The 27,698-nt window shown below is 37.3% G+C and overlaps 1 protein-coding gene across 3 annotated transcripts in view; it reads left to right on the forward strand.

Moving 5' to 3' along the window:
* LOC123394025 (neuronal membrane glycoprotein M6-b-like) overlaps window positions 1-27,698 on the forward strand; it is a 41,757-nt gene extending 14,059 nt beyond the window's left edge. Inside the window, exons 2-6 of one of the 3 annotated variants that reach the window (XM_045087476.1) lie at window positions 486-672; window positions 14,892-15,063; window positions 16,285-16,358; window positions 17,505-17,570; window positions 17,953-18,059. In XM_045087476.1, coding sequence (XP_044943411.1) covers window positions 486-672; window positions 14,892-15,063; window positions 16,285-16,358; window positions 17,505-17,570; window positions 17,953-17,956 — 503 coding nt within the window. In that variant the 3' untranslated portion in view covers window positions 17,957-18,059. Of the gene's footprint in view, window positions 1-485; window positions 673-11,844; window positions 12,229-14,891; window positions 15,064-16,284; window positions 16,359-17,504; window positions 17,571-17,952; window positions 19,025-25,835 lie in introns of those variants that run through there. The other 2 variants (XM_045087478.1, XM_045087477.1) reach the window with 2 other exon arrangements.

Here is a 27,698-nt window from a genome sequence, read left to right on the forward strand (position 1 = left end):
TCTGCTTCTTTTGATTGCCCAGGAGGTCAAGAGTGGGAGAAAGTTATTGGTTGCTAAGAAATAGAGGTATTTGAAATCCCTCAAGATAAAGTTGAAGTGTCACTATTCCTGGAACTGCAGCTTCACTGCTGTCCTCTCTTTTGACTTTGTTAGTGAACAATTGCTCCTCACTGTTGCTGGAGCAGCCTCCCATTCCAGCCCCAGGTCAATGAGGAAGCTGTAGAATTGTGACTTACTCCATTAATTTTTTGTCACTTGGTTGGTGTGCTACTAATCCCAAGTAAATTAACTTATGTTCCCTCTTGGAGTGCCAGGGTCCTACCCACAGAGTGATAAGGGCTACACAAAACTGGCATATTGAGCTGTTATCCACAGAACATGAAATGGGAGCTGGCAAGGGCGAGCCCTCTCTGCAAAGCTGTTGTGTTGATGAAGACGGAGAGGTCTTGCCCATAACCGCTGCATTTTGTCTTCTTTGGGTCCAGGCTGCTTTGAATGCTGCATCAAGTGTCTGGGAGGGGTCCCCTATGCCTCTCTGGTCGCCACTATCCTCTGCTTCTCTGGGGTCGCCCTGTTCTGTGGCTGCGGGCACGTGGCCCTGGCGGGCACTGTGGCAATCCTTGAGCAACACTTCTGCACCAACACCAGTGACCACACCTTGTTCAGTGAAGTGTAAGTATTAATTACCTTTTAAAGTGTTTTTAAGGGGTGCCTGACTTGCTCACTTAGTAGAGCAGGTAACTCTTGATCTTATGGTTGTGAGTTCAATCCCCATGTTTGGTATAGACATTAACTTAAATAAAAATAAAAGTTGAAAATTTAAAAAAAAATGTATTTAAAAATGCAACAATCTGGGGCACCTGGGTGGCTCAGTGGGTTAAAGCTTCTGCCTTCAGTTCAGGTCATAATCCCAAGGTCCTGGGATTGAATCCTTCATTGGGCTCTCTGCTTGACAGAGAGCCTGTTTCCTCCTCTCTCTACATCTGCCCTTCTGCCTACTTGTGATCTCTCTGTCAAATATATAAATCAAATCTTTTAAAAATTAAAAAAATAAAATACAACAATCTCATGGCATTTCTTAAAAACTATAGTGTAGTAAAGGTCATTGAAACGTGGTTAAATATGAAATGGAGGCAACTGTCTTCCAATGCATACAATAATTGTACTGGCAGGATCTGTCTGATACAACTATTTTAGACTTCTAGATTCTATTTAAGACTTACAACTAACAGGAAGAGTCTTGGATGGTTAATTTTATGCAGTTATAGCCCTCATAATTGTAGCATCTATTGATACCATACCTTTCACCCTCACAGACCTTGAGTAGCTTGCACATTGCTGGCACAACCAGAGTGGGCAAAAACTCTGCCCACTCTGTAATTACAGAGTGTTGCTTTTGATTACAGGGTCAGGCAGCCACTGTTGCTCTTGTCAGTTTTCTAAGTCCTTCCCACTCTGGCTAAATGACTTCCAGGGCCAATGCTTATCTTCCCCCTCCTTTATTTTCCTCTTTTCTTTGTTGGGAGCAAGATATTGAGGACTACAACCATGTATGTGAGAGAAAGTAGAAAGTAACTCCATATGCCCAGGTGAAGACACAGGATTAGAAAAGACATCAGAAGATCTTAAATTTACATCTTAGGGTGATCCTCAGCATAGATATTCTGCAAAAATCAAAAGCAATGAACAAAAACATAGTGAAGCATATGGAACAAAAATCTGATTTCTAAAGTTACCACATCATTAGATTAACATATACAGTTTTCAACAAAAAATATAAGGTATACAAAATAAAGAAAGCATCGTTTCCATGGAAAGGAAAGAAAAATACAAACTGTTCCTTAAAAAGTTCTAGTGACAGGTCTGCTACACAGACTTTAAATCAGTGGTCCTAAAAATGTTCAAAGTCTTAAAGGAAGATCTGGAGGAAGTTAAGAAAACAATGTCTGGAACACATGAAAGTACCAATAAAGAGATAGAAAATCTAAAAAAAAAAAAAATTCTGTAACTGAAAAGTACAACAATAAGTGAAAACATTTGCTAAAGGGATCAAAGGCAGATTTGAATTGATAGAAGAAACAATCAGGAAACATGAACTAAGGACAAAAGAAATTGAGTTTTTTTTTAACAAAAATAAAAAAATGAACAAAGATGAACACTTTAAGGGGCTCATGAGACACCAGGGAGTCCTGGAAGGAAAAGAGAGAAAAGGGGGCAAAGAGAATATTCAAGTAATGAATATTCAAATATTCAAATAATTCAAAAAAATAATGTCCAAAAAGTTCCCAAATTTGATGAAAGACATTCAGGAAACTCAACAAATTCTAAGTAGGGTGAATTCTAAGGTTAAAACAATTATAACCATCTATCATTAATATAAATCAAAAATAGAATTGAAGGTAGAAAAAGTCTTACAATAATAGTTCGAGACTGAATACCACACTCTCAATAATAGATAGAGTAATCCCATATACATAAGTATAGAAATAGAGGATTTAATCCATACAAAAAATCCAAACTAGACCTGCCCAATGTATTCTAGATATTCTATCCAACAGTTGAATGTACACCCTACTCAAGTGCACAGATCTCCTGCATTTCTTATGATAGACCTAATGACAGGGGACATTTCCTATGATAGACTATATGTTAGATCACAAATTAAGTCTCAACGATTTGAAAATTCAGGTATCATAATATCTTTTCCAAGCACGATGGATAAAGTTAGAGATTAATAACAAAAGGAACCTGAAAAATTCAGAAATTGTGAAAATTAATACACTCAAGCAACCAATGGATCAAAGAAGAAATTATATGAGAAATTGGACAAATGACAGTAAAAACACAGCATACTAAAACCTAGGGAATGCAGTCTGAATAGTACTGAGGAAGAAATTTATAGCTACAAATGCTTATACAAACAAGAAATACAAGAAAAATCAATTACCTAACTTTACAAATTAAAGAATTAGAGGGGCACCTGGCTGGCTCAGCTGGTTAAGCATCTACCTTCTGCTCAGGTCATGATCTCACGGTCATGATCTCAGGATCATGAGATCAATCCCACATTGGACTCCCTGCTTAGCGGGGAGTCTCCTTCTTCCTCTGCCCCTCCTCCAGCTCATACATGCTCGCACGTGCCCATGCTCATTTGCTCTCTCTCTCTCAAAAACAAACAAACAAATAAATAAATAAATGATCTTTTAAAAAAAGAATTAGAAAAACAAGAACAAATTAAACCCAAAACTAGCATAAAGAAGGGAGTAATAAAGATTTTTTGATTATATAAATGAAATAGGGAATAGAAAAATAATAGAGAAATCAGCGATACATAATTGACAAACCTTTCACTAGAGAAACTAAGAAAAAGAACAAAATGATTTAAAAAATCAAAGATGTAAGTGAAGATATTACCAATTCTATAGAAATAAAGAGTACTATAAAAGAGCTACTACGAACATCTGATAACAAGTTCGATACCTTAGATGAAATGGACAAATTCCTAGAAACACAAAAATTACCGAGACTAAAGCACACACCCACAAAAAATAAAATAGAAAGTCTGAGTAGACTTAAATTATCAGGGAGACTGAATCAGTAATCAAAAATGTTCCAACAAAGAAAAGCACTGGACCTGATGGTTTCACTGGTGAATTCTTCAAAGTTTTTTTTAAAGATTTTATTTATTTATTTGATGGAGAGAGTGAGAGAGGAAACACAAGCTGGGGTGGTGTAAGAGGGAGAAGCAGTCTCCCCACTGAGCAGGGAGCCTGATGCAGAGCTCGATCCCAGGCCCCTGGGACCATGACCTGAGCTGAAGGCAGATACTTAACAACTGAGCCACGCAGGCACCTCACTTCAAAGCATTTTAAATACTAACATCAATCCTTATCAAACTTTCTCAAAAAATTGACCAGAAAGGAACACTTCCTAACTCATTCTGTGAGATCTGCATACCCTGATACCAAAGACAGATAAAAACACTACAAGAAAAATACAAATTAATCTCTATAAACATTGAAGCAAAAATCCACAACAAAATTCTAGCAAACTGAATTCAGCTGTATAAGTTGCATATGCCATGACCAAGGATTTATTCAACCATTATTCAGCATAAGAAAATCTATTAACAAAATTCACCATATTGACATAAAAAGGGTGGGGAAAGGAGGAAGCATAATTATTTCAAGTGATGCAAAAACATTTGATAAAATTCAATACTCTTTAATAAAAACAGTCAACAAACTAGGAATAGAACGACATTACATTATAAAAAATTTAAATGAAACTTAATGAAAACTCAACACCAAACATACTCAATGCTGAAGTACTGGCAGTTTTTCCTCCAAGATGAAGAAAAGGCAAGAATGTCTACTCATATCACTTTTATTCAACATGCTACTACAAGGCCTGTCTAGCAATTAAGTGAGTAAAGAAACAAAATGCATCAAAATTGGAAAGTAACAAGTAAATTTATTTCTGCTCACAGATGGTATTATCTTTATATATATATAAATACTATAAATATATAAAACCCTAAGGAACACCATACACAAAAGTTAGAACTTAAATTCAGTGAAGTAGCAGGATTCAAAATTATCACTTAAAAATTAATTGATTTCTATAGAATATTAGTTATTAATTTGAAAATGAAATTAAGAAAATAGTTCCAATTACAGTGCTATCAAAACAAACAAATAAAATACTTGAGAATTAATTTAACCAAGGAAGTAAAAGCTTTGTACAAGGAAAACTATGAAACAGTTCTGAAAGAAATTTAAAAGTACATAAATGGAAAGCCATTCATGTTCAGGATGTGGAAAATTCATTATTGTCAGTAATACCCAAAATGATCTACAAATTTAAGCCATCCATACCAAAATCTGAAAGATGATTTTTTTTTTTTGAGAGAGAGAGAGAGAATGAGAGAGGGCATAAGAGGGGAGAAGGTCAGAGGGAGAACCAGACTCCCTGTAGAGCCGGGAGCCAGACGCAGGACTTGATCCCATGACTCCGGGATCATGACCTAAGCCAAAGGCAGTGGCTTAACCCACTGAGCCACTCAGGTGCCCTAAGATGATATTTTTGCAGAAATAGAAACACTGACCCTAAAATTTATTGGAATTTCCAAGGTGCCAAGTAACCATAATAATCCTTTAAAAAAAAGAAAAAACTGGAGGACTCACACTTTCTGATTACAAAGATACAGTAAACAAAATAGTACTGGCATAAAGATAGACATATAAACTGATGGACTACAACAGAATAGAGAACTCAGATATAAACTCTTGCATATATGATCAAAAGATTTCCAAATGTGCCAAGATCATTTATTCAATTGGGAAAAGACAGTCTTTTCAATGAATTTTGCTGATAAAATTGGATATCCACATACAAAGGAGTGAAACTGGACTCTCACCTAACATCATATGCAAAATTTAACACAAAATGGATCCATTCCTTCACCATAAGACCTAAAACTATAAAACTTTTAGAAAAATACATAGGGCAGAAGTTTTACATTGGATTTGGCAATGATGTTTCATATATGAAACCAAAGGCAGGCAACCAAGAGACAAACTGGACTTCATGAAAATATAAAAAGGTATTATCAACAGAGTGAAAAAACAAAACACAAAATAGGAGAATGTATTTTTAAATAATATCTGTAAAGGGATTAATGTCCAGAGTATACAGAGAACTGTTAAAGTTCAACTGAAAAACAACCTGATTCAAAAATGGGCAAAGGACTTGGGACACCTGGATGGCTCAGTTGGTTGAGCATCCAACTCTTGGTTTCAGCTCAGAGCAGATCTCAAGGTCTTAAGATCAAGACCTACATTGAGCCCTGATTTGGGTTCCATACTCAGTGGGGAATTTGCTTCTTCCTCTCTGTTTGCCCCTCCCCCTGCTCACTTGCTCTCTCTGTCTCAAGTTACTTACTTACTTACTTACTTAGTAATTCTTTCTTAAAGTGGGCAAAGGGCTTGAACAGACATTTATTTAAAGAAGATATGCTAGTAGCCAATAAAAATGTAATTCATTATTCAACATTAGTAGGGAAATGCAAATCTAAACTACAGTGAAATTCTGGGAAAATAATAGATTAGGAAAATCCTGATCTCACCTCCTCTTACGGACACTGAAACTACAATTACATATAATAGAGCTAATTATGAAAACAATCTGAGGACTAGCAGAACACATCTTCTACAGCAATTTTTTTTTTAAAGATTTTATTTATTTATTTGACAGAGAGAAATCACAAGTAGGCAGAGAGGTAGACAGAGAGAGAGAGAGGGAAGCAGGCTTCCTGCGGAGCAGAGAGCCCAATGCGGGGCTCGATCCCAGGACCCTGAGATCATGACCCGAGCCAAACGCAGCAGCCCAAACCACTGAGCCACCCAGGCGCCCCGCAATTTTTTTTTTTTTTTATGAAGAAGAGGAGGGGCAGAGACCTAGTTGGGGACCAAACCTCCAGCATGAGGACCCACAAAAGAGATGAATATTAAAGGAAGGGAACCCCTCCCTGAGGAGCAATGGAATTATGCCCCAGACTGGGCATTTGCAACTCTAGGGATTTAGACAGAATATGAAAGCCTTTATAGCATCTGTCTTTGAAAAACAACAGGACTTAACTTTGGGAGCTGTAAAAAAATCAGCAGGTTTAACTTCAGAAGAGCCAAATGGTTGTGGAACATTGAGACTCCACTCTTAAAGGGCCAGAGCACTATATCACTCAGTCCAAGACTTAGCACAAAGGCAATAATTTGAAAATTGCCAGGATTATATGTGAAGGGGAATTACTGACTAATTTTAGGGCATGCATCTGTTGGGTGGGGATCTATAGAAGTTTTATCCAGAAATAGAAGTGCTGGTGAATGCCATTTTTTTTTTTACTCTTTTAGCAAAGCACTTATGAGAACAGTTCTTGTCCTGCTATGGCATTCCCAAACAAATCTGTCCCACCTAACATGCCCCTACATGAGGTGTTTCTCTAAAGTAATCTATACACAACGACACTTAGTGGGGAGCTCCAGTGAAGATAGTAGCCCTCCAAAGCAACTATGGCTCCAAGAAGTGGAGTGGTCAACTCCATGCACCTGTATGCCCACCATAGATACAGCCTGTCCTGTCAACCAGGTCTGCCTGGATCCAACCTACACCAACTATAGCCAGGCCTCTTAGTCAACCATACCAGAGGCCAGACCTTACCTGTGCACTACAGCAGTAACAGCTGGTCATTGCAACCACCCAGGCTTGGAGCCAGAGTACATACCAGAGGAGTCACTGCCTCTTAAAAACAATAGCGTTACTCATACACATATAGGAGGCAGCTCTGGAGTGCTTTGTTCTGGCGACCAGGGGAGATTGAGTCCTAAGCCCTAAAAGATGTCTCCTAAACAACACCACTACTTTCAAGTCTAGGGAATGTAGCTTAACTTTCATAAAACAGAGGAACAAATATAAAGGGTCAGACAAAATGAGGAAACAGAGAAATATGCTCCAAATGAAAGAACAAGACAAAAGCATAGAAAAAGAGCTAAGTAAAATGGTGAAAAATAATCAACATATTGAAGAATTCAAAGTTATGGTCATAAAAAATACTAATAACACTTGAGAGAAGAGTGGATGAACTCAGTGAGAAATTCAATAAAGTATTAAAAAAATCAGTCAGAGATCAAAAACTCAGTAACTGAAATTAAAAATATACACACACCCACACACACAAAATACACACACATACACTAAAGGGAATTGACTGCAGATTAGAAGATGGAGAAAAACAAATAAGTGACCTGAAAGACAGTGTAATAGAAATCACCCAATCAAATCACCCAGCAAAAAGAAAAGAAATGATAAATGAGAATCAGTTAAGGGAAGTCTTGGACAATGTCAAGCATGGTAACATTTGCATTATGAAGATCTCCATAAAAAAGGCAAAGAGAGAGAGAAAATAGCAGAAAACCTCCTTGAAAACATAATAGCTGAAAAATTCCCTAATCCGGGGAAAAAACAGGTATCTAGATCTATTAGACACAGAGGTAGCCTCCAGCAAAATCAATCAAAGGAACTCCATACCAAGACACACAGTAATTAAAATAACAAAAACTTCTAAAGAAACAAAAAGAAATTTTAAAGAAGGAAGAGAGAAGCAAATATTTATGTACAAAGGAAAGTCCACAAGACTATCAGCTAATTTTTCAGTATAAGTTTAGCATGCTAGCCAAACTATGAAAAAAACTTAAATGTCCATCAACAGATGAATAGATAAAGAAGATGTGGTGTATACATATAATGGAATACTATGCAGCTATCATAAGAAATGAAATCTTGCCATTTGCGACAACATGGATGGAACTAGAGGGTATTATGCTGAGCAAAATAAATTAGAGAAAGACAATTATCACACGGTCTCTCTGATATGACGAATTTGAGAGGCAGGACAGAGGGTTGTCTGGGTCAGGGAAGGAAAAAAAATGAAAAAAGATGGGATCAAGAGGGAGACAAACCATAGAGACTTTTAATCTCAGGAAACAAACAGGATTGCTGGGTAACTGGGTGATGGACATTGGAGAGGGTATGTGCTGTGGTGAGTGCTATGAAATGTCTAGGCCTGATGATTAACAGACCTGTACCCTTGGGGCTAAAAATAGTGAAAAGAAAGAAGAAAGAAAGAAAGAAAGAGAGAGAGAGAGAGGGAAAGGAAAGGAAAGGAAAGGAAAATGGAAAGGAAAATGGAAAGGAAAATGGAAAGGAAAATGGAAAGGAAAATGGAAAGGAGAAGGAAAGGAGAAGGAAAGGAAAGGAAAGGAAGAAGGAAAGGAAAGGAAAGGAAGAAGGAAGGAAGGAAGGAAGGAGAAAGAGAGAGAGAGAGAAAGAAAGAAAGGGACACAAAATTAATCTAAATAATGTTGACGTCACATCAAGCATCTCTTCCAACATAATTGACAATACTAGAAATCAATTACCAGGAAAAAAAAAAACTGGAAAATACACAAAAACATGGGGACTAAAGAACATGCTACTAAAAAACAGTGGGTCAATGAAGAAATCAAAGAGGGAAAAAAATACATTGAAAAAAATACATCCTTGAAATAGACACAACCTGATTTAAAATCCTTAGGAATCAGTGAAAGCAGTTGTAAGAGGAAGTTTAGTGATACCAACCTACTTTAAGAAACAAGAGGAATTTCAAGCATTCTAACTTCACACCCAAGAAACAAGGGACAGAAGAACAAACAAAGCTTAAAGTTATTAGAAGGAAATAATAAAGATATAAAAAGAGACTTGCAAATAAATAAACTAAGAGCTGGTACTTTGAAAAGATAACAAAAATTGATCATCTTTAGCCATAGTTATCAAGAAAAAAAGAGAGAGGACTCCAAAAAATAAAATCAGGAATGAAGGAGAATTAATAACTGGTACTACAGAAATACAAAGGATTATAAATACATAGACAATGATGCAAAATTATAAGCCAACAAACTGGACAACCTAGAAGAAATGGACAAATTCCTAGAAATAATTTTCTAAAACTGAATCAGGAATAAATAGAAAATTTGAATAGACTGACTGCTAGTTACAAAACTGAATCAGTACTCAAAAAATCCAATAAACAAAATGAGGGACCAGATGACTTCATAGGTGATTCTACCAAACATTTAAAGACGAGTCAACATCTACCCTTATTAAAGTATTCCTGAAATAAAATTCTTGCAAATTAATTCTATGAAGCCAGTATTATTATACCAAAATCAGACAAAGACACTACAAACAAAGAAAATTACAAACCTATCTCTTGTGAACAAACATACAAAAATTCTCAACAAAATATTAGTAAATGGAAATTAATAATACATTAAAAGGATTAGTCACCATAATTAAGTGGTATATATTTCAGGTATGAAAGTATAATTAAATAGTCACAAATCAATATGACAGCAGATTAACAAACAAAGGACAAAATGTATATGATTACCTCAATAGATGTAGAAGAAGCATTTGACATAATCCAACAAACATAAATGTACAAAATTACATACACAAACATAAAAACTCTCAATAAATTGGTTTAACAGGAATATCTGTCAACATAAGAAAGTCATCTATTACCCAAAGCTCACACCATATTCAGTGGTGACAAGCTGAAATTTGTTCCTATAAACAGAATTATAGATACAGAAATAGAATGGTGGTTGTCAGAAGTTAGAGGGAGAGGAAATGGGAATTATTGTTTTAAGAGTAGAATGTTTCAGTTCTATACTGAAAAATGTGGAGAATGATAGGGTGATGGCTGCACAATATGAATGTAATTAATACCTCTAACTATCTACTTATAAATAATTTAGATAGCAAGTTATAATATGAATATATTAGTATAATAAAAATAATAATTAGTATAATAAAAATAATAGGAAAAAACTTCTTTTTCTGCCAACAAAAAAATTTGATGTTTGGTTTTTTTAAATTTTTTTAAATTTATTTATTTTCAGCATAACAGTATCATAAAAATTGATGTTTTAAGTAAAGTTCACTGTGTGCAGATAACAAAAAAGTTTATGAAAGAGGGAAAAAATTAAAGTAAGGCACTGATTGTTATTTGGAATCTGGGGTGTATTGGACTAGCAGTGGAATTTCATCTGTTAATAGCCAAGTGTACAGATAAGTCATTCTGTATACAGTAACTGTGGACATGGAAGAATGTAGGAAGGTTAAATTGATGTTGCCAATCTTCATATCGATATAACACCTTCTAGTTTTCTCATAGGAAATCATTCCTGGGATGTTTGGAAATCCATTGAAGACTTAGCCCAAGTCAAAGTCTACAAGAATATATTAAGCACTCTCTGGCAGAAGAATAATTCCTTGGGCATCCTTACCTGAAGGATGTTTCAGGGGTTTAGTCCCAAATCTTTGCCTTCTCATTCTAAAAATATTCTCGGTGGAGTCTTAACTACTACCATGCATTGATTCTCTAACTATATAAACCCAGGTTTAATAGGTTCTCCCTTTTCTCCATTTCCTTCAGAGTTTTCTTTTTCTCTTTTTGAATCCCAGAGTTTAACAATGCTTGTTTTTGTTTTTTGGGTTGTTTTGTTTTGTTTTGTAATTGTACGTAATTTTACTAGATAGAAAGAGATATGAATGAATATTTTTGGAACTATACTGGAAAAACATTGGATGAGTCCTTAGGGAAAAAATGTCATTCCTTTTTATTTGTCCATTAATGTCACCCAAGGAAATAAGTGATGTGAGAAGGGAGAAATATCATGGACAGAAGACATTTACTGAGTGGTAAAGAGGACAATGTACAAAGAAGACCAAGAAATATTTACCAAGGTTAAATCTGGGAAGGTTCTAGGAAGCTCTATAATCCCCATGCCATGCTTCACCTAACTAATTAAATCATAATCTCTGAAGATAGAAATTTCTATCTGTAATTTCTAAAGCTTCTACTGATTCTCATGGGTGACCAAAGGGTATGGAATGGTCACCTGGGTCTTTGTAGATATTCATTAGGACAAAGTTAGGTGTGAATTAACTTTCTGTATTTTGACATATTATCATTTGTGTAGTGAAAATCTCAATGCAAAAGCATCTTCCCAAGCTAACTCCTTAAAGAAGTCCTAAGTGCTTATGTAGAGGGTTCTAAAAGGATAACAATTAGTAAGCCTAGTTGGAAAGCATTTTGCTATGGCAGAAAAAACATGTTGTCCTTAGACCAGAATTCAAATGGTAGTTCTGCCAGTGACTCTGTACCTTTAAGTAACTTAACTTCTCAATGTTTGTGTTTACTTGCATGCAAAATAAGGATTCTAGCAGTCATGGCAAAGGATGCAGGTGAGTATTGAAAGATGACAACTGAGCCTCTCTGCCCCTGACCACGTTGCTGTACAGGGGCAGGGATGACTTCCTGGAATGCCCCATTAGCCACTGAAGCCATTAGCAGGGTGGCAGGTATTACAGGATATCACTATCGCTCATGTCTTCCTTCCTGGGGCTGAAAACATCTTCTCTTTACCATGTGGACAATGTCCGTTTTCCGGACCTTGTGTTCCTTTCCATAGAATACAACTGATGCAGTATGTCATCTACGGGATTGCATCCTTCTTTTTCTTGTATGGAATCATTCTGTTGGCAGAAGGCTTCTATACCACAAGTGAAGTGAAGGTGCTGCATGGTGAATTTAAAACAAGTGCCTGTGGCCAATGCATTAGTGCAATGGTTAGTACAAATCTCTGTCTGATATACAACCAGAGCCACATATCTGGGTATTTTTGTATTTGGTGAAAGCTATGAGATAATCAAAGGTGGATGAAGTCCATGACACAAATATTGTTCTTACCACTTTATAGTCAGGGACATAATAAAGACTTTCAACATAGTATTGATAATAAATTAAAATCTATTGCTAGTAGTACGGAACCTTTCTCCTATCAATGTATGGGAAGTAAGAATACTGAAAATTTTTCTTATTGTCAGTGCTGTCCTGTCTTTGAATATTCATATTGGACCTAAAGCCATACATGTACTATGATTACTTATGATAACTGTTCTGGAAGTATATATCAAGCATGTACTGTATCAAGCATACAGCTGGGAATTTTGCTGATTGCTAGTGTGCAAAGATTAAAATACATCTGCTCAAAAAGTTTATAAGCTAAGATAGGGCTTTCAAACTGCAACCTGCAGGCCAAATCTTGTTTTTGTATAGCTAAGAACGGTTCTCACATTTTTAAATGTTTGAGGGGAAATGTGATGATCATTTTAAGACATGTGAAAATTATACAAAGTCATATTTGAGTTTTGTTGTCATACAGCACAGTTTCAAGAGTTTGTATAGTTTTCACATGTAGGCCTATATTTCGAGTGGTTCCCCTCAGAAGGCATGTGTGTGCCCAGTGGGCTTCTGGAATACTTCCTCTTAACCAGCACTGTCATTTTTATCTGTTGAATCTGTTACATTAATTTATTTATATAAAAAGTTCTGTTTTAAAAAGTTCAAAAGACTGCTGTGCAGGACTAGCTTTATTCATTTTCTCATTGGTAACTTATCCTTAACACTATTTTTGTTGATACATTCAAGAAGATCATTGAATAAACCTGCTCTGGAGGATGTTAGGAAGATAGAAGTGACAGGGAGGGCGTTGACAGAGGAACATGCTAATACAGGAAGTTGTATAAAGTTTAAAATATAAATGAGCTTTGCCCACCATGGACAGCAAAACTCAGTTTTGTCACCAGAATCCCTGGTACTCTCTGGTCCTTTATGGGATTCTTCTACCTGGGAAGACACTACGAAGTAACTCTGCATGCTTAAGGCCACCATGACAGGAACAGTCTGCAAGGGGAGCACTTTCTACTGGACCCTGGCCTATACTTTGGAATTCTGACCATCATTGAAAGGCAGGGCTGACCAATAAAGGAGCTACCCAGTTCTTCTTCAATTTTCTATGGTGTTATTGAAAAGTAAGTGAACTTTTCTTTTAAAGAGTTAGAAAAAGAAGCCCCAGTTTGCAGTAGTGTATCCATAAGCACTCGCGACAAAGGGTATGTGAAAGTAATGAAATCTACTTCTTTGGATATTTTCAATGGAAATACTTTTGAAAGTGTCGATGTCCTGCAAGTACAAGTGATCTGTTTCTAGAGTTTTCTGGGGTGACCAACAGGAAGTGATCTGTCTGACACCAAATGGAACTCCTATGGTTCAAATATTTGGTCTTCAGGATCAGTTGAAGAAATAAAAGTCAAGCCAAAAGAAATCCAAACACTTGCCACACATTCTGAGGATATATATTCTGGGAATATAAATACCACAACAGTTTATGGATAGTCTTTAAGAGTTCTCTTAAATTAGTATTCGGGCAGAAAGTTATGAATAAAGTGAAGTGGTATCATTATGATTTTCCTGAAATTGCTCATAGCAATGTGTAGAAGAACACAATGAGGATTTTTTCCTAAGCCATTGCTGTGTTTGTAAAACTGCTATGAATGCTGAGTGTGAAAGAAAACTAAAAGGAAATGAGATATTTCTCTCTTCTGTGTTCATTAAGCTCTATTCAAAGTAATTTTCAGCTTCTTTTTTTTTTCTTTTTAAAGATTTTATTTATTTATCAGAGACAGAGGGGAGAGAGCGAACACAGGCAGACAGAGTGGCAGGCAGAAGCAGAGGGAGAAGCAGGCTCCCTGCCGAGCAAGGAGCCCGATGTGGGACTCAATCCCAGGACGCTGGGATCATGACCTGAGCCGAAGGCAGCTGCCCAACCAAGCCGCCAAGGCATGTTGGAAATTGAAATGTGAAAATTATACAAATTTTCAACTTCTAATAAAGACTCAAGCATCCAATGCTTTTACTAATTTCACAAGGCAATGAAACTAGCCAAGTTCCTTTTGAGAAAGAGCTTTCTGAAGTATTTGTTATTGTACTATCCATATGTTGTGTAAAATAAAGGCAGTTTTTGAGAAACTGATATGAAGTTATCATTCAGTGCTGTGAAAGAATCCCAATACATTATAATCACCATGGTAAGTATTTAGTAATTGCTGCCTCCCTTTCTAATTCAGTCTGCAACTGTGGACAAGGGAAATTACCACGTGGGGTCTCCTGGCTTTGTTAGTTGAGAGAGGGACCTGCACAAAGTCCCTTAAGTGGCTTTGGGCAATCACATTGTCCATCATATAGATCTAGAGAGCATGCCTGCCCTGGACCAGCCCTGCTTCCCCTTTCCCTTGTGGCTAAGCCTGTCACTCCTGTGGTCCGCGGTGCTGGGAATACAGCCCCCAGGTTCACCATCCAGCCAGAGCTGTGTGACCATTTTGTCCCCAGGTGCTGTAACCCTGCCCACCCCTTCAGTAATGATTCTTTCTCCTTCTCCTTTTCTGCTCAGTTCGTGTTCCTCACCTACATGCTGGGAGTGGCCTGGCTGGGTGTGTTTGGTTTCTCTGCGGTGCCTGTGTTTATGTTCTACAACATCTGGTCAACCTGTGAGGTCATCAAGTCACCGCAGACCAATGGCACAGCCAATGTGGAGCAGATCTGCGTGGACATCCGACAATATGGTACCTCCCTGTATTCTACCCAGTGAACTTTTATCCTCTTGTGTATAGGTCCACACCTTAGTTATAATAGGGTGTTTTTTTAATCATTGTGATCAGTTTCATATATTCTTTGAAAAAAAAATTAGAGATAGAGTGAGTAGGAAGAGGGGCAGAGAAAGAGGGAAAGAGAGAGAATCTCAAGCAGACTGCATGTCCAGTGGGATTCCTACCTGGGGCTCAGTCTCACCATCCTGAGATCATGACTTGAGCCAAACAGGCTGGAAGAATATGGAGGATGGAAGGATATGCAGATTTTATTTTTTGATCTTTCTTCTTTATATACTGAGAAAACTGTAATTTGAGCTATTTTTAATTTTTAAGTACACATGTATGCAGAAATCATGCACTTACCTTTAAATTAAGTGGAAAAGAAAAACCGCCTATGAACAATTGTTAAGTATAGAGAGAACTCAGGGTAACCATGAGAGACACATTATAGACTGTGCTTGTCCATCCTCTGGGATGAAAATGGTGTTTTTCTTTTTAAATATTTACAATTAGACTTTCAATTCAAAATGATTTCTAATACATTTACACTTAGTCTTTTAATCCAAAATTATTTCCAATACTTAAACATAATAAAATGTATTGTAAAATACATACAAAATACAAATTCAGATTTGTATTTGTAATTTGTAATTACTCTAATTTTTATGAAACTTTGTGAGTGTATGCTCTCAATTTCGGTACTTATCTCATGGTAGACTAAAAAGATCTTGTTGTGAACACCTCTTTTTCACTTGCAAGGTGACAAACCAAGATATTTGTATAGAAAGGTATTTGACCTGAGTATAATATAATAACATATGATGTAAAAAATAGCTTTGTAAGAGAGTCATACATACTATAGTTATTTATTTGTAATTAATTGTTCATAAATTCAGTTTAGGGAAATTTTAGTTTTCTAAATTGGTAAATATTTAGTAAATAAAGCTTTATTTGTAAAAGGAAAAAAGTCATATTGTTTGAATTTCTTATTCTATTTTGCTCTTACCCTGTTGTCTTGATGGGGCTTACTTTTTATTTCAAAAGGCCTGGTCTGCAGAGGGCCGACCTGTCAACTGTTGATGAACAGTGTACAATTACAGTGTAACTGGATCCTGAAGTGGTGAGGACCAGTGAGAGCATGGAGCTCTGCAGTGTGTACTAATAACTAACGTTCTGTTGGGCTTCATCTCACAGGTATCATCCCTTGGAACGCTTTACTGGGGAAAATCTATGGCTCAGCCCTCGGGAACATCTGCAACACCAATGAGGTAAACCCTTCTCCTGTCAGTGTCTGGACACGGGTGCTTGGCAGAGCCGGCTGTGGAAAGGGCTCTCTGAGGTAGAAAGAGCAGAAGGTGGTACAAATGCTAGGAAAAGCGGGTCTTTGTGCCAGATTGTATGTAATCATCAATACTCAGCCATTTTTTATCTAGCAAATGGCCATTTGACCATTTGGTCCAGCTATTGATTAAGGATATTTAGCAATCAGAAATCTTATTCTTTTGGCAATAATATGTACTGATATCAATTCTGCACATCTGAAAACACATGTAGCTTCTTCTCTTTGACTGCCACATATTTTTTGAAAGTAAGACATTTGTCACAGAATATTAAATATAAACTAATTTTCTTAAAAAGATTTCCCTGAATTTGTGTATAAACTCATTTTTTAAAGACTTTATGTACTTATTTGACAAAGACAGAGACAGTAAGAGAGGGAACACAAGTAGGGGGAATCGGAGAGGGAGAAGCAGACTCCCCACTGAGCAAAGAGCCCCATGCAATGCAAGGCTTGATCCCAGGCAGACTTAACTCACTGAACCACTCAGCACCCGTGCATAAACTAATTTTTAAGTCCATTACTGTTCATTATTTTTTCCATAGTGATTCACTGGTATGTCTCTTTGTTTTTAATTAGATTTAAAATCCTTGTTTAAAATATCACAGTTCTAGAATATTTTTAAACATCAGTTTTTAAGTGTTTGTGAAGGAAAAGTCCTAAATATACTAGTGAGAGTTTGCAAATTTAAGAGAATCCTAGCATGCTTTTGCAAAGCGTGTGATTCATTTATCACTGAAATAATCAGTCACTGCCTCCTTCATTATGTAGTTTGTATATCCATACTAAAGCAGGGGCTCCCAAAGTTGGCTGCACACTATAGTCACAGAAGAGAATTATACTTATGACTGAGGTCCAGTCCCCAAATTGGCAGATTTAATTGGTGTAAGGTATAACCCAGGCATCAGAAAGTTTTAGAAAACGCCTAGGTTATGCTTTTCTGCAGCAAGCCAGGCTTCAGACAGAGACTTGAAAGGAGTGCACACTGGCACACAACCTCACAGAAAGCAGCTCTGGAGAAGAAATAACAGGTGTAGGCCCATCAATGCTCACCCAGTGCGCTGTTCTTTCCTAGTTCTACATGTCCTATATCTTGTTCATTGTGGCCTGTGCCGGAGCTGGTGCCACTGTCATTGCCCTGGTGAGTAACCACAGTTCCACATCTGGCCTAGTGCTGCTCTCCTCCCTCCCGGCTCTCCTGCCAGACTTATCTTCCCCCAGTCCAACACCAGGACAGAGCCCTGGTTCCATCTCACCCATGTAAACTTCCCCCTCGTTGGGGTGCAGGCAGACCTTCTTGCCTGTCCTGAGGATATAGAGTGGAATTTGAATTCTTTTGGAAAGAATTCAATTTCTTTTGGAAAAAGAGAGATATCAATACCTGGAATAGGTGTTCACCAGGAATAGCAGTTAACCTAGCTTCTGCTGTGATTATAAAGGGGAAAGAAGCCATGCATGGGTCCCAAGCGGGCAGCCCCCCTGACTGCCATTATCTTACTATCCGTTCTGTTCTCTTCCACCAGCTGATCTACCTGATGGCTATTACCTATAACTATGCCGTCTTGAAGTTTAAGAGTCGGGAAGATTGCTGCACTAAATTCTAAATTCCTTAAGGCCAACGAGGAGCCCCATAGGGAGCGCTCTTTAGGAGCCTGAAATCTCCCTAAAGCTGAGGCCAGTTTGCTGTAGTCTGGTGACAGGAATATGTAAATAGCTTTATTCCACTCATTTTGCATTGTAGATTAATAAGATGACTTACTCTGAGTGAATTACAAAATAATGAGATCTGGCTATAATCCCCTTTCCATGTTGTGAAAAGGATTCAGTTATGAACCTACCTTGGTGAGCATATGTTAAAGAGTAATTTCCTGAAACTTAACTTTCAAGCAGTATTTCTAAATGAAGTATTAAAATTTTATAATACCTGCATTTTCCATTTTTTTTGCTCACTTAGTAACCAGTTTCAGTAACAAAAATATAGTGTTAAAGATGAAAGAGAAAGGGAATTGTTTAACTCTGCATTTTCTTTTATCAGACTCTTTTTCTGCAAAACGTTCGGCAGATATATTTTGATTTCAAATACTTTGTGATCATATGCCTCATTACCATAACAAATACTGCTAAAGAATCATATAAGAATTTGAAGGAAAAAAGCATGAGTATGTTTCCTTCAAAAATAGAATTAATTAATGTGTGATTTTAGGGGGCATAATTCTGTGATTCCTCTTACAGTCCCGAAACCAAGAACTTTAAACTGCTGTGTTTAATGAAACATTCCTCCTCAGTAGCCCATTCCCAAACTGTACACAACATTTTAATAGAAAGAGAAATTGTGCCTGGATCTGAAACTCTCAGATGTCAAAAAGATGTCAAAAAGTAAACATGACAAATAACATATATGAGGTACCTATTTATTTTTTAATAAAATAAACATGAAAAAATGTTTGCCACACCGACTGTAAACAATCATAAGGATTTTTATACATTGTAATACATAGTTGCACTCTATCTGTTAACATAGAGACTGCATGTTGCACTTATAAGTTATTTTCTTGTTTTTACATTCATCTATTTTTTCCATATTCAACATGTAGTTTTTTCATTATTTACTCAAAATAAACATTGTTCATACTTTTAAATCTTTAGGAGAAATGGATTTTTGTCTTTAAGGAGAAAATGTCTTTGCAATACAGTTATTTAAAACTAAAACATAGTGTGTTTCTTAACTTCTACATTGTTCTTTAAAAGTATTCTGAAGGGGGAGGAGTCAAGATGGCGGAGAAGTAGCAGGCTGAGACTACTTCAGCTAGCCGGAGATCAGCTAGATAGCTTATCTAAAGATTGCAAACACCTGCAAATCCATCGGCAGATTGAAGAGAAGAAGAACAGCAATTCTGGAAACAGAAAAACAACCACTTTCTGAAAGGTAGGACTGGCGGAGAAGTGAATCCAAAGCGACGGGAAGATAGACCCCAGGGGGAGGGGCCAGCTCCCGGCAAGCGGCGGAGCAATGGCGCACAAAATCAGGACTTTTAAAAGTCTGTTCCGCTGAGGGACATCGCTCCAGAGGCTAAACCGGGGCGAAGCACACGCGGGGTCAGCGTGGCCTCAGGTCCCGCAGGGTCACAGAAGGATCGGGGGTGTCTGAGTGTCGCAGAGCTTGCGGGTATTGGAACGGGAAAGCTGGCTACAGAGACAGAGGCGACAGTAAGCTCGTGGCTCGGGTGTTACCTTGAACCGGTCGCAGGCTCGGTGAGCTCAGAGCGTGGCCGGAGGTCAGGCAGACGGGAGTAACTGGGCACTGTTCTCTGAGGGCGCACTGAGGAGTGGGGCCCTGGGCTCTCGGCTCCTCCGGGCGGAGACCAGGAGGCCACCATTTGTATTCCCGTCCTCCAGAACTCTATGGAAAGTGCTCAGGGAACAAAAGCTCCTGAAAGCAAACCCGAGCGATTACTCACCCCAGCCCCTGGTAAGGGCGGTGCAATTCCGCCTGGGGCAAAGACACTTGAGAATCACTACAACAGGCCCCTCCCCCAGAAGATCAACAAGAAATCCAGCCAAGGCCCCTCCCCCAGAAGATCAACAAGAAATCCAGCCAAGACCAAGTTCCCCTACCAAGGAGTGTGGTTTCAATACCAAGGAGAGCAGCAGAATTCTAGAGGAAGAGAAAGCAAAGCACGGAACTCATGGCTTTCTCCCTGTGATTTTTTTTAGTCTTGCGGTTAATTTAATTTTTTTCTTTTTCATTTTTTGTTTTTTTTTTCTCGCCTTCTGATAAAATTTTTTTTAACTTTTACCTTTTTCTTTTTTAACGTTTTTTAACCAGTTTATCTAATATATATATTTTTTATTTTTTATATTTTTCTTATGTGTTTTCTTTTTTTTAAAATTCTTATCTTTTTTTTTCCTTTTTCTTTTTTTTTCTTTCTTCCTTTTTGAACCTCTTTTTATCCCCTTTCTCTGCCCTCACGATTTGGGATCTCTTCTAATTTGGTTAAAGCATATTTTCCTGGGGTTGTTGCCACCCTTTTAGTATTTTACTTGCCCCTTCATATACAAGAAGGAAAAATTCAACACAAAAAAAAAGATCAAGAGGCAGTACCAAAGGCTAGGGACCTAATCAATACAGACATTGGTAATATGTCAGATCTAGAGTTCAGAATAACAATTCTCAAGGTTCCAGCCGGGCTCGAAAAAGGCATGGAAGATATTAGAGAAACCTTCTAGAGAGATATAAAAGCCCTTTCTGGAGAAATAAAAGAACTAAAATCTAACCAAGTTGAAATCAAAAGAGCTATTAATGAGGTGCAATAAAAAATGGAGGCTCTCATTGCTAGGATAAATGAGGCAGAAGAAAGAATTAGTGATATAGAAGACCAAATGACAGAGAATAAAGAAGCTGAGCAAAAGAGGGACAAACAGCTACTGGACCACGAGGGGAGAATTCGAGAGATAAGTGGCACCATAAGACGAAACAACATTAGAATAATTGGGATTCCACAAGAAGAAAGAGAGAGGGTAGCACAAGGTATACTGGAGAGAATTATTGGGGAGAATTTCCCTAATATGGCAAAGGGAACAAGCATCAAAATTCAGGAGGTTCAGAGAACGCCCCTCAAAATCAATAAGAATAGGCCCACACCCTGTCACCTAATAGTAACATTTACAAGTCTCAGTGACAAAGAGAAAATCCTGAAAGCAGCCTGGGAAAAGAAGTCTGTAACATACAATGGTAAAAATATTAGATTGGCAGCTGACTTATCCACAGAGACCTGGCAGGCCAGAAAGAACTGGCATGATATTTTCAGAGCACTAAATGAGAAAAACATGCAGCCAAGAATACTATATGCAGCCAGGCTATCATTGAAAATAGAAGGAGAGATTAAAAGCTTCCAGGACAAACAAAAACTGAAAGAATTTGCAAACACCAAACCAGCTCTACAGGAAATATTGAAAGGGGTCCTCTAAGCAAAGAGAGAGCCTACAAGTGGTAGATCACAAAGGAACAGAGACCATATACAGTAACAATCACCTTACAGGCAATACAATGGCACTAAATTCATATCTCTCAATAGTTACCCTGAATGTTTATGGGCTAAATGCCCCTGTCAAAAGACACAGGGTATCAGAATGCATAAAAAAACAAAACCCATCTATATGTTGCCTCCAAGAAACTTATTTTAAGCCCAAAGACACCTCCAGATTTAAAGTGAGGGGGTGGAAAAGAATTTACCATGCTAATGGACATCAGAAGAAAGCAGGAGTGGCAATCCTTATATCAGATCAATTACATTTTAAGCCAAAGACTATAATAAGAGATGAGGAAGGACACTATATCACTCTAAGGGTCTGTCCAACAGGAAGATCTAACAATTTTAAATATCTATGCCCCTAACGTGGGAGCAGCCAACTATATAAACCAATTAATAACAAAATCAAAGAAACACATCAACAATAATACAATAATAGTAGAGGACTTTAACACTCCCTTCACTGAAATGGACAGGTCATCCAAGCAAAATATCAGCAAGGAAATAAAGGCCTTAAATGACACACTGAACCAGATGGACATCACAGATATATTCAGAACATTTCATCCCAAAGCAACAGAATACACATTCTTCTCTAGTGCACATGGAACATTCTCCAGAATAGATCACATCCTCGGTCCTAAATCAGGACTCCACCGGTATCAAAAGATTGGGATCATTCCCTGCATATTTTCAGACCACAATGCTCTAAAGCTAGAACTCAACCACAAAAGGAAGTTTGGAAAGAACCCAAATACATGGAGACTAAACACATCCTTCTAAAGAATGAATGGGTCAACTGGGAAATTAAAGAAGAATTGAAAAAAATCATGGAAACAAATGATAATGAAAATACAACGGTTCAAAATCTGTGGGACACAACAAAGGCAGTCCTGAGAGGAAAATATATAGCGGTACAAGCCTTTCTCAAGAAACTAGAAAGGTCTCAGGTACACAACCTAACCCTACACCTAAAGGAGCTTGAGAAAGAACAAGAAAGAAACCCTAAGCCCAGCAGGAGAAGAGAAATCATAAAGATCAGAGCAGAAATCAATGAAAAAAAAAAACAAGAAAACAATAGAACAAATCAACGAAACTAGGTGCTGGTTCTTTGAAAGAATTAATAAAATTGATAAACCGCTGGCCCGACTTATCAAAAAGAAAAGAGAAAGGACCCAAATAAATAAAATCATGAACGAAAGAGGAGAGATCACAACTAACACCAAAGAAATACAAACTATTATAAGAACATACTATGAGCAACTCTATGCCAATAAATTTGACAATCTGGAAGGAATGGATGCATTCCTAGAAACATATAAACTGCCACAACTGAACCAGGAAGAAATAGAAAGCTGACAGACCCATAACCAGTAAGGAGATTGAAACAGTCATTAAAAATCTCCAAACAAACAAAAGCCCAGGGCCAGATGGCTTCCCGGGGGAATTCTACCAAACATTTAAAGAAGAACTAATCCCTATTCTCCTGAAACTGTTCCAAAAAATAGAAATGGAAGGAAAACTTCCAAACTCATTTTATGAGGCCAGCATCACCTTGATCCCAAAACCAGACAAGGATCCCATACAAAAAGAGAGCTATAGACCAATATCCTTGATGAACACAGATGCGAAAATACTCAACAAATTCTAGCCAATAGGATTCAACAGTACATTAAAAGGATTATTCACCACGACCCAGTGGGATTTATTCCAGGGCTGCAAGGTTGGTTCAACATCTGCAAATCAGTCAATGTGATACAACACATCAATAAAAGAAAGAACAAGAACCAAATGATACTCTCAATAGATGCTGAAAAAGCATTTGACAAAGTACAGCATCCCTTCCTGATCAAAACTCTTCAAAGTGTAGGGATAGAGGGCACACACCTCAATATTATCAAAGCCATCTATGAAAAACCCACCACAAATATTTTTCTCAATGGAGAAAAACTGAAAGCTTTTCCGCTAAAGTCAGGAACAGGGCAGGGATGTCCATTATCACCACTGCTATTCAACATAGTACTAGAGGTCCTAGCCTCAGCAATCAGACAACAAAAGGAAATTAAAGGCATCCAAATCGGCAAAGAAGAAGTCAAATTATCACTCTTCGCAGATGATATGATACTATATGTGGAAAACCCAGAAGACTCCACTCCAAAACTGCTAGAACTTATACAGGAATTCAGTAAAGTGTCAGGATATAAAATCAATGCACAGAAATCAGTTGCATTTCTCTACACAAACAACAAGACAGAAGAAAGAGAAATTAAGGAGTCAATCCCATTTACAATTGCACCCCAAACCATAAGATACCTAGGAATAAACCTAACCAAAGAGGCACAGAATCTATACTCATAAAACCAAAAAATACTTATGAAAGAAATTGAGGAAGACACAAAGAAATGGGAAAATGTTCCATGCTCCTGGATTGGAAGAATAAATATTGTGAAAATTCTATGCTACCTAAAGCAATCTACATATTTAATGCAATTCCTATCAAAATACCATCCATTTTTTCAAAGAAATGGAACAAATAATTCTAAAATTTATATGGAACCAGAAAAGACCTCGAATAGCCAAAGGGATATTGAAAAAGAAAGCCAATGTTGGTGGCATCACAATTCCGGACTTCAAGCTCTATTACAAAGCTGTCATCATCAAGACAGGATGGTACTGGCACAAAAACAGACACATAGATCAATGGAACAGAATAGAGAGCCCAGAAATAGACCCTCAACTCTACAGTCAACTAATCTTTGACAAAGCAGGAAAGAATGTCCAATGGAAAAAAGACAGCCTCTTCAATAAATGGTGCTGGGAAAATTGGACAGCCACATGCAGAAAAATAAAATTGGACCATTTCCTTACACCACACACAAAAATAGACTCAAAATGGATGAAGGACCTCAATGTGCGAAAGGAATCCATCAAAATCCTTGAGGAGAACACAAGCAGCAACCTCTTCGACCTCAGCCGCAGCAACATCTTCCTAGGAACATCGCCAAAGGCAAGGGAAGCAAGGGGAAAAATGAACTATTGGGATTTCATCAAGATCAAAAGCTTTTGCATAGCAAAGGAAACAGTTAACAAAATCAAAAGACAACTGACAGAATGGGAGAAGATATTTGCAAACGACATATCAGATAAAGGACTAGTGTCCAAAATCTATAAAGAAATTAGCAAACTCAACACCCAAAGAACAAATAATCCAATCAGGAAATGGGCAGAGGACATGAACAGACATTTCTGCAAAGAAGACATCCAGATGGCCAACAGACACATGAAAAAGTGCTCCATATCACTCGGCATCAGTGAAATACAAATCAAAACCACAATGAGATATCATCTCATACCAGTCAGAATGGCTAAAATCAACAAGTCAGGAAATGACAGATGCTGGCGAGGATGCAGAGAAAGGGGAATGCAGGCTGGTGCAGCCACTCTGGAAAACAGCATGGAGGTTCCTCAAAATGTTGAAAATAGAACTGCCCTAGGACCCAGCAATTGCACTATTGGGTATTTATCCTAAAGATACAAACATAGTGATCCAAAGGGGCACGTGCACCCGAATGTTTATAGCAGCAATGTCCACAATAGCCAAACTATGGAAAGAACCTAGATGTCCATCAACAGATGAATGGATCAAGAAGATGTGGTATATATACACAATGGAATACTATGCAGCCATCAAAAGAAATGGAATCTTGCCATTTGCGACAACACGGATGGAACTAGAGCATATCATGCTTAGCGAAATAAGTCAAGCAGAGAAAGACAACTATCATATGATCTCCCTGATATGAGGAAGTGGTGATGCAACATGGGGGCTTAAGTGGGTAGGAGAAGAATCAATGAGACAAGATGGGATTGGGAGGGAGACAAACCATAAGTGACTCTTAATCTCACAAAACAAACTGAGGGTTGCTTGGGGGAGGGGGTTTGGGAGAAGGGGGTGGGATTATGGACATTGGGGAGGGTATGTGCTTTGGTGAGTGCTGTGAAGTGTGTAAATCTGGTGATTCACAGACCTGTACCCCTGGGGATAAAAATATATGTTTATAAAAAATAAAAAAATTTTTAAAAAGTATTCTTAAAATTGTAAATAGCACTCTCATATTTATTACATTTTTGCTTTTTCTTAACAACTTCGGCCATTTTTCTTCAGTTCATTGTGTTTGTATACTAACTTTTCTTCAGCCTCTCACTCTTAAGCATGCTAGTAGAGCATGCTTCCAGGTCTGAGGGCTCTGACAGAGGAATGAGTATTAATCTGAATAACCCTCTCCCCTTTGACAACACAGACCGTCTAACTGCCTAGCAGCTTGCTTTGCCTTCTGACATGCTCACTAGCCATCATGCTCATCCTTCTTTTCCAGATCCACTTCCTCATGATACTGTCTTCTAACTGGGCTTTCTTAAAGGATGCAAGCAAAATGCAGGCTTACCAGGATGTCAAAGCAAAGGAAGAACAGGAACTGCAAGATATCCAGTCTCGGTCAAAAGAACAACTCAATTCGTACACATAAGTGTTTGCCAGAGTGTTACGGGCTGACGCGTTGACAACCCTGCCCACTGAGGAGACAGCTGCTCTGCAGTAAAGATGTGTACCCCACCAAACAGCCTATTCACTTCACTGTCTGGCTTCAGCTGCTGGGATGTATTTCTGGGAACACCTTCCAGCAGGTCAATCTTTTTCTTTAGAGCAGATGTTGGAGGTTTCATGTTAGCCTTTTTGAAATACAGGGCATATTCACAATCTTACCAAGACAAGCAATACAAATGTATCATTGCTTTTGTGAGGTGCTCTGATATATCACTATCAGGGATATAAACTATAAGCTCATGTATGCTATCTGTGCTCTGCTAAATTTTCTATATTTATATGGAGAATAAACTGGAACTCTGACAGCGGCATGAATTAAGCCTTGCCTTTTAATGTGGCTTATGTTAAATCAAAAAAAAAAATTTTTAGCTGAGTTTCTCTCAAATCCAGAATACATAAATTTCTTCAGCAAACTAGAAACCTATTCCTCCTATTGAAACCTACACAACTAAATAAGCTGGAATTTTACACATTAACAAGCTGTCAGGAATCAATTTTATATAAATTTCATTTTAATAAGGTGGAAAGAACCCAATGTCATTAGTCCTTTTGGAAAAAAAAAACCCACATCATTTCTGCCTTAATAAGTATTTGCTTTAAATTTCTGAGCATTTAATTTGCAATAGTAAACCCTAAGCCTTTACAAGTTTGTATTATAAATGCTTTTCTTCATTAAGAAATATTACCTTAAAATAATCACTATTCTAATCCATTCATACATAGTCTGGATAGTGAGTTTACGGTTTCATATCAACCAACTAAAATCTAATTACCAATAGACTACAGACTTTCTGCTCATCATGCTTTAGTAATTTAATTTAGAGTATTCATTTCACTTTTTCTTATCAAACCTTCATTTTCTAGAATAATCATGTTTTATTTCCAGCAAGAAAACTCTTTAAGTTTAGGCCATTTAAAAAAAAATGTAGTTTTTAATTCATTGTGTTCCAGACCAGTAAGTGACTAAGTACTGGGTATTACTGACAGTAAACTTTGTGTTGTTCTTTATGAAATTATATATAAACCTGTTGGATGCATTAGTGCTTTTTAAAAAGGACTGCATAATATAGGGTTAACTATATATATATATAACAGTGAGTTGTGATTTGGCTGTTCCCCTGATTTTAAAACATATGTGTATAGAGATGTCTTAATTTTTAAAAGCATATTTTTATCAACATCCTATTAAAATTGAAAAATCCTGTTACAACATTTCATCATTTCGTTTGGTTGGTAAATGACTAAAAATGTGTACTTGGATCTTTTTGTTTTCTTTTTAACTGGGAGAAGCTCTCTTCAATGTAGAACAATTGTTCCAGAAAGCCTTGTTTTGTTTTCAGGTTGCATGACAGACTTAACTTTTTTTTTCCAGCAGTGGAGGTGCTGTTAGAGTCCAGTGTTCTAGAAGACACGCTCTCTCAAGTCTAATTTTACTTTTCTAATTCTGGTAACTATTACTAAGAATATTTTAAAGTTTTCTGAAGTAGTCTAACTTTTTTTTTTGTAAAAAGCACTAAATTTTGCTATGTGTAAATTTTTCTAACCTAACTGAAGATACTGAATCAGTATCTTCTGTCAGTGCCTAGGGATTCCTGTTTAAGGATTTCTATTTAAGTGTTACAATAAATATTACAGA

The sequence above is a fragment of the Mustela putorius genome, unplaced genomic scaffold (assembly GCF_011764305.1).
Source record: "Mustela putorius furo isolate JIRA1106 unplaced genomic scaffold, ASM1176430v1.1 tig00001149_pilon_pilon_pilon, whole genome shotgun sequence".
NCBI lineage: Eukaryota > Metazoa > Chordata > Mammalia > Carnivora > Mustelidae > Mustela > Mustela putorius.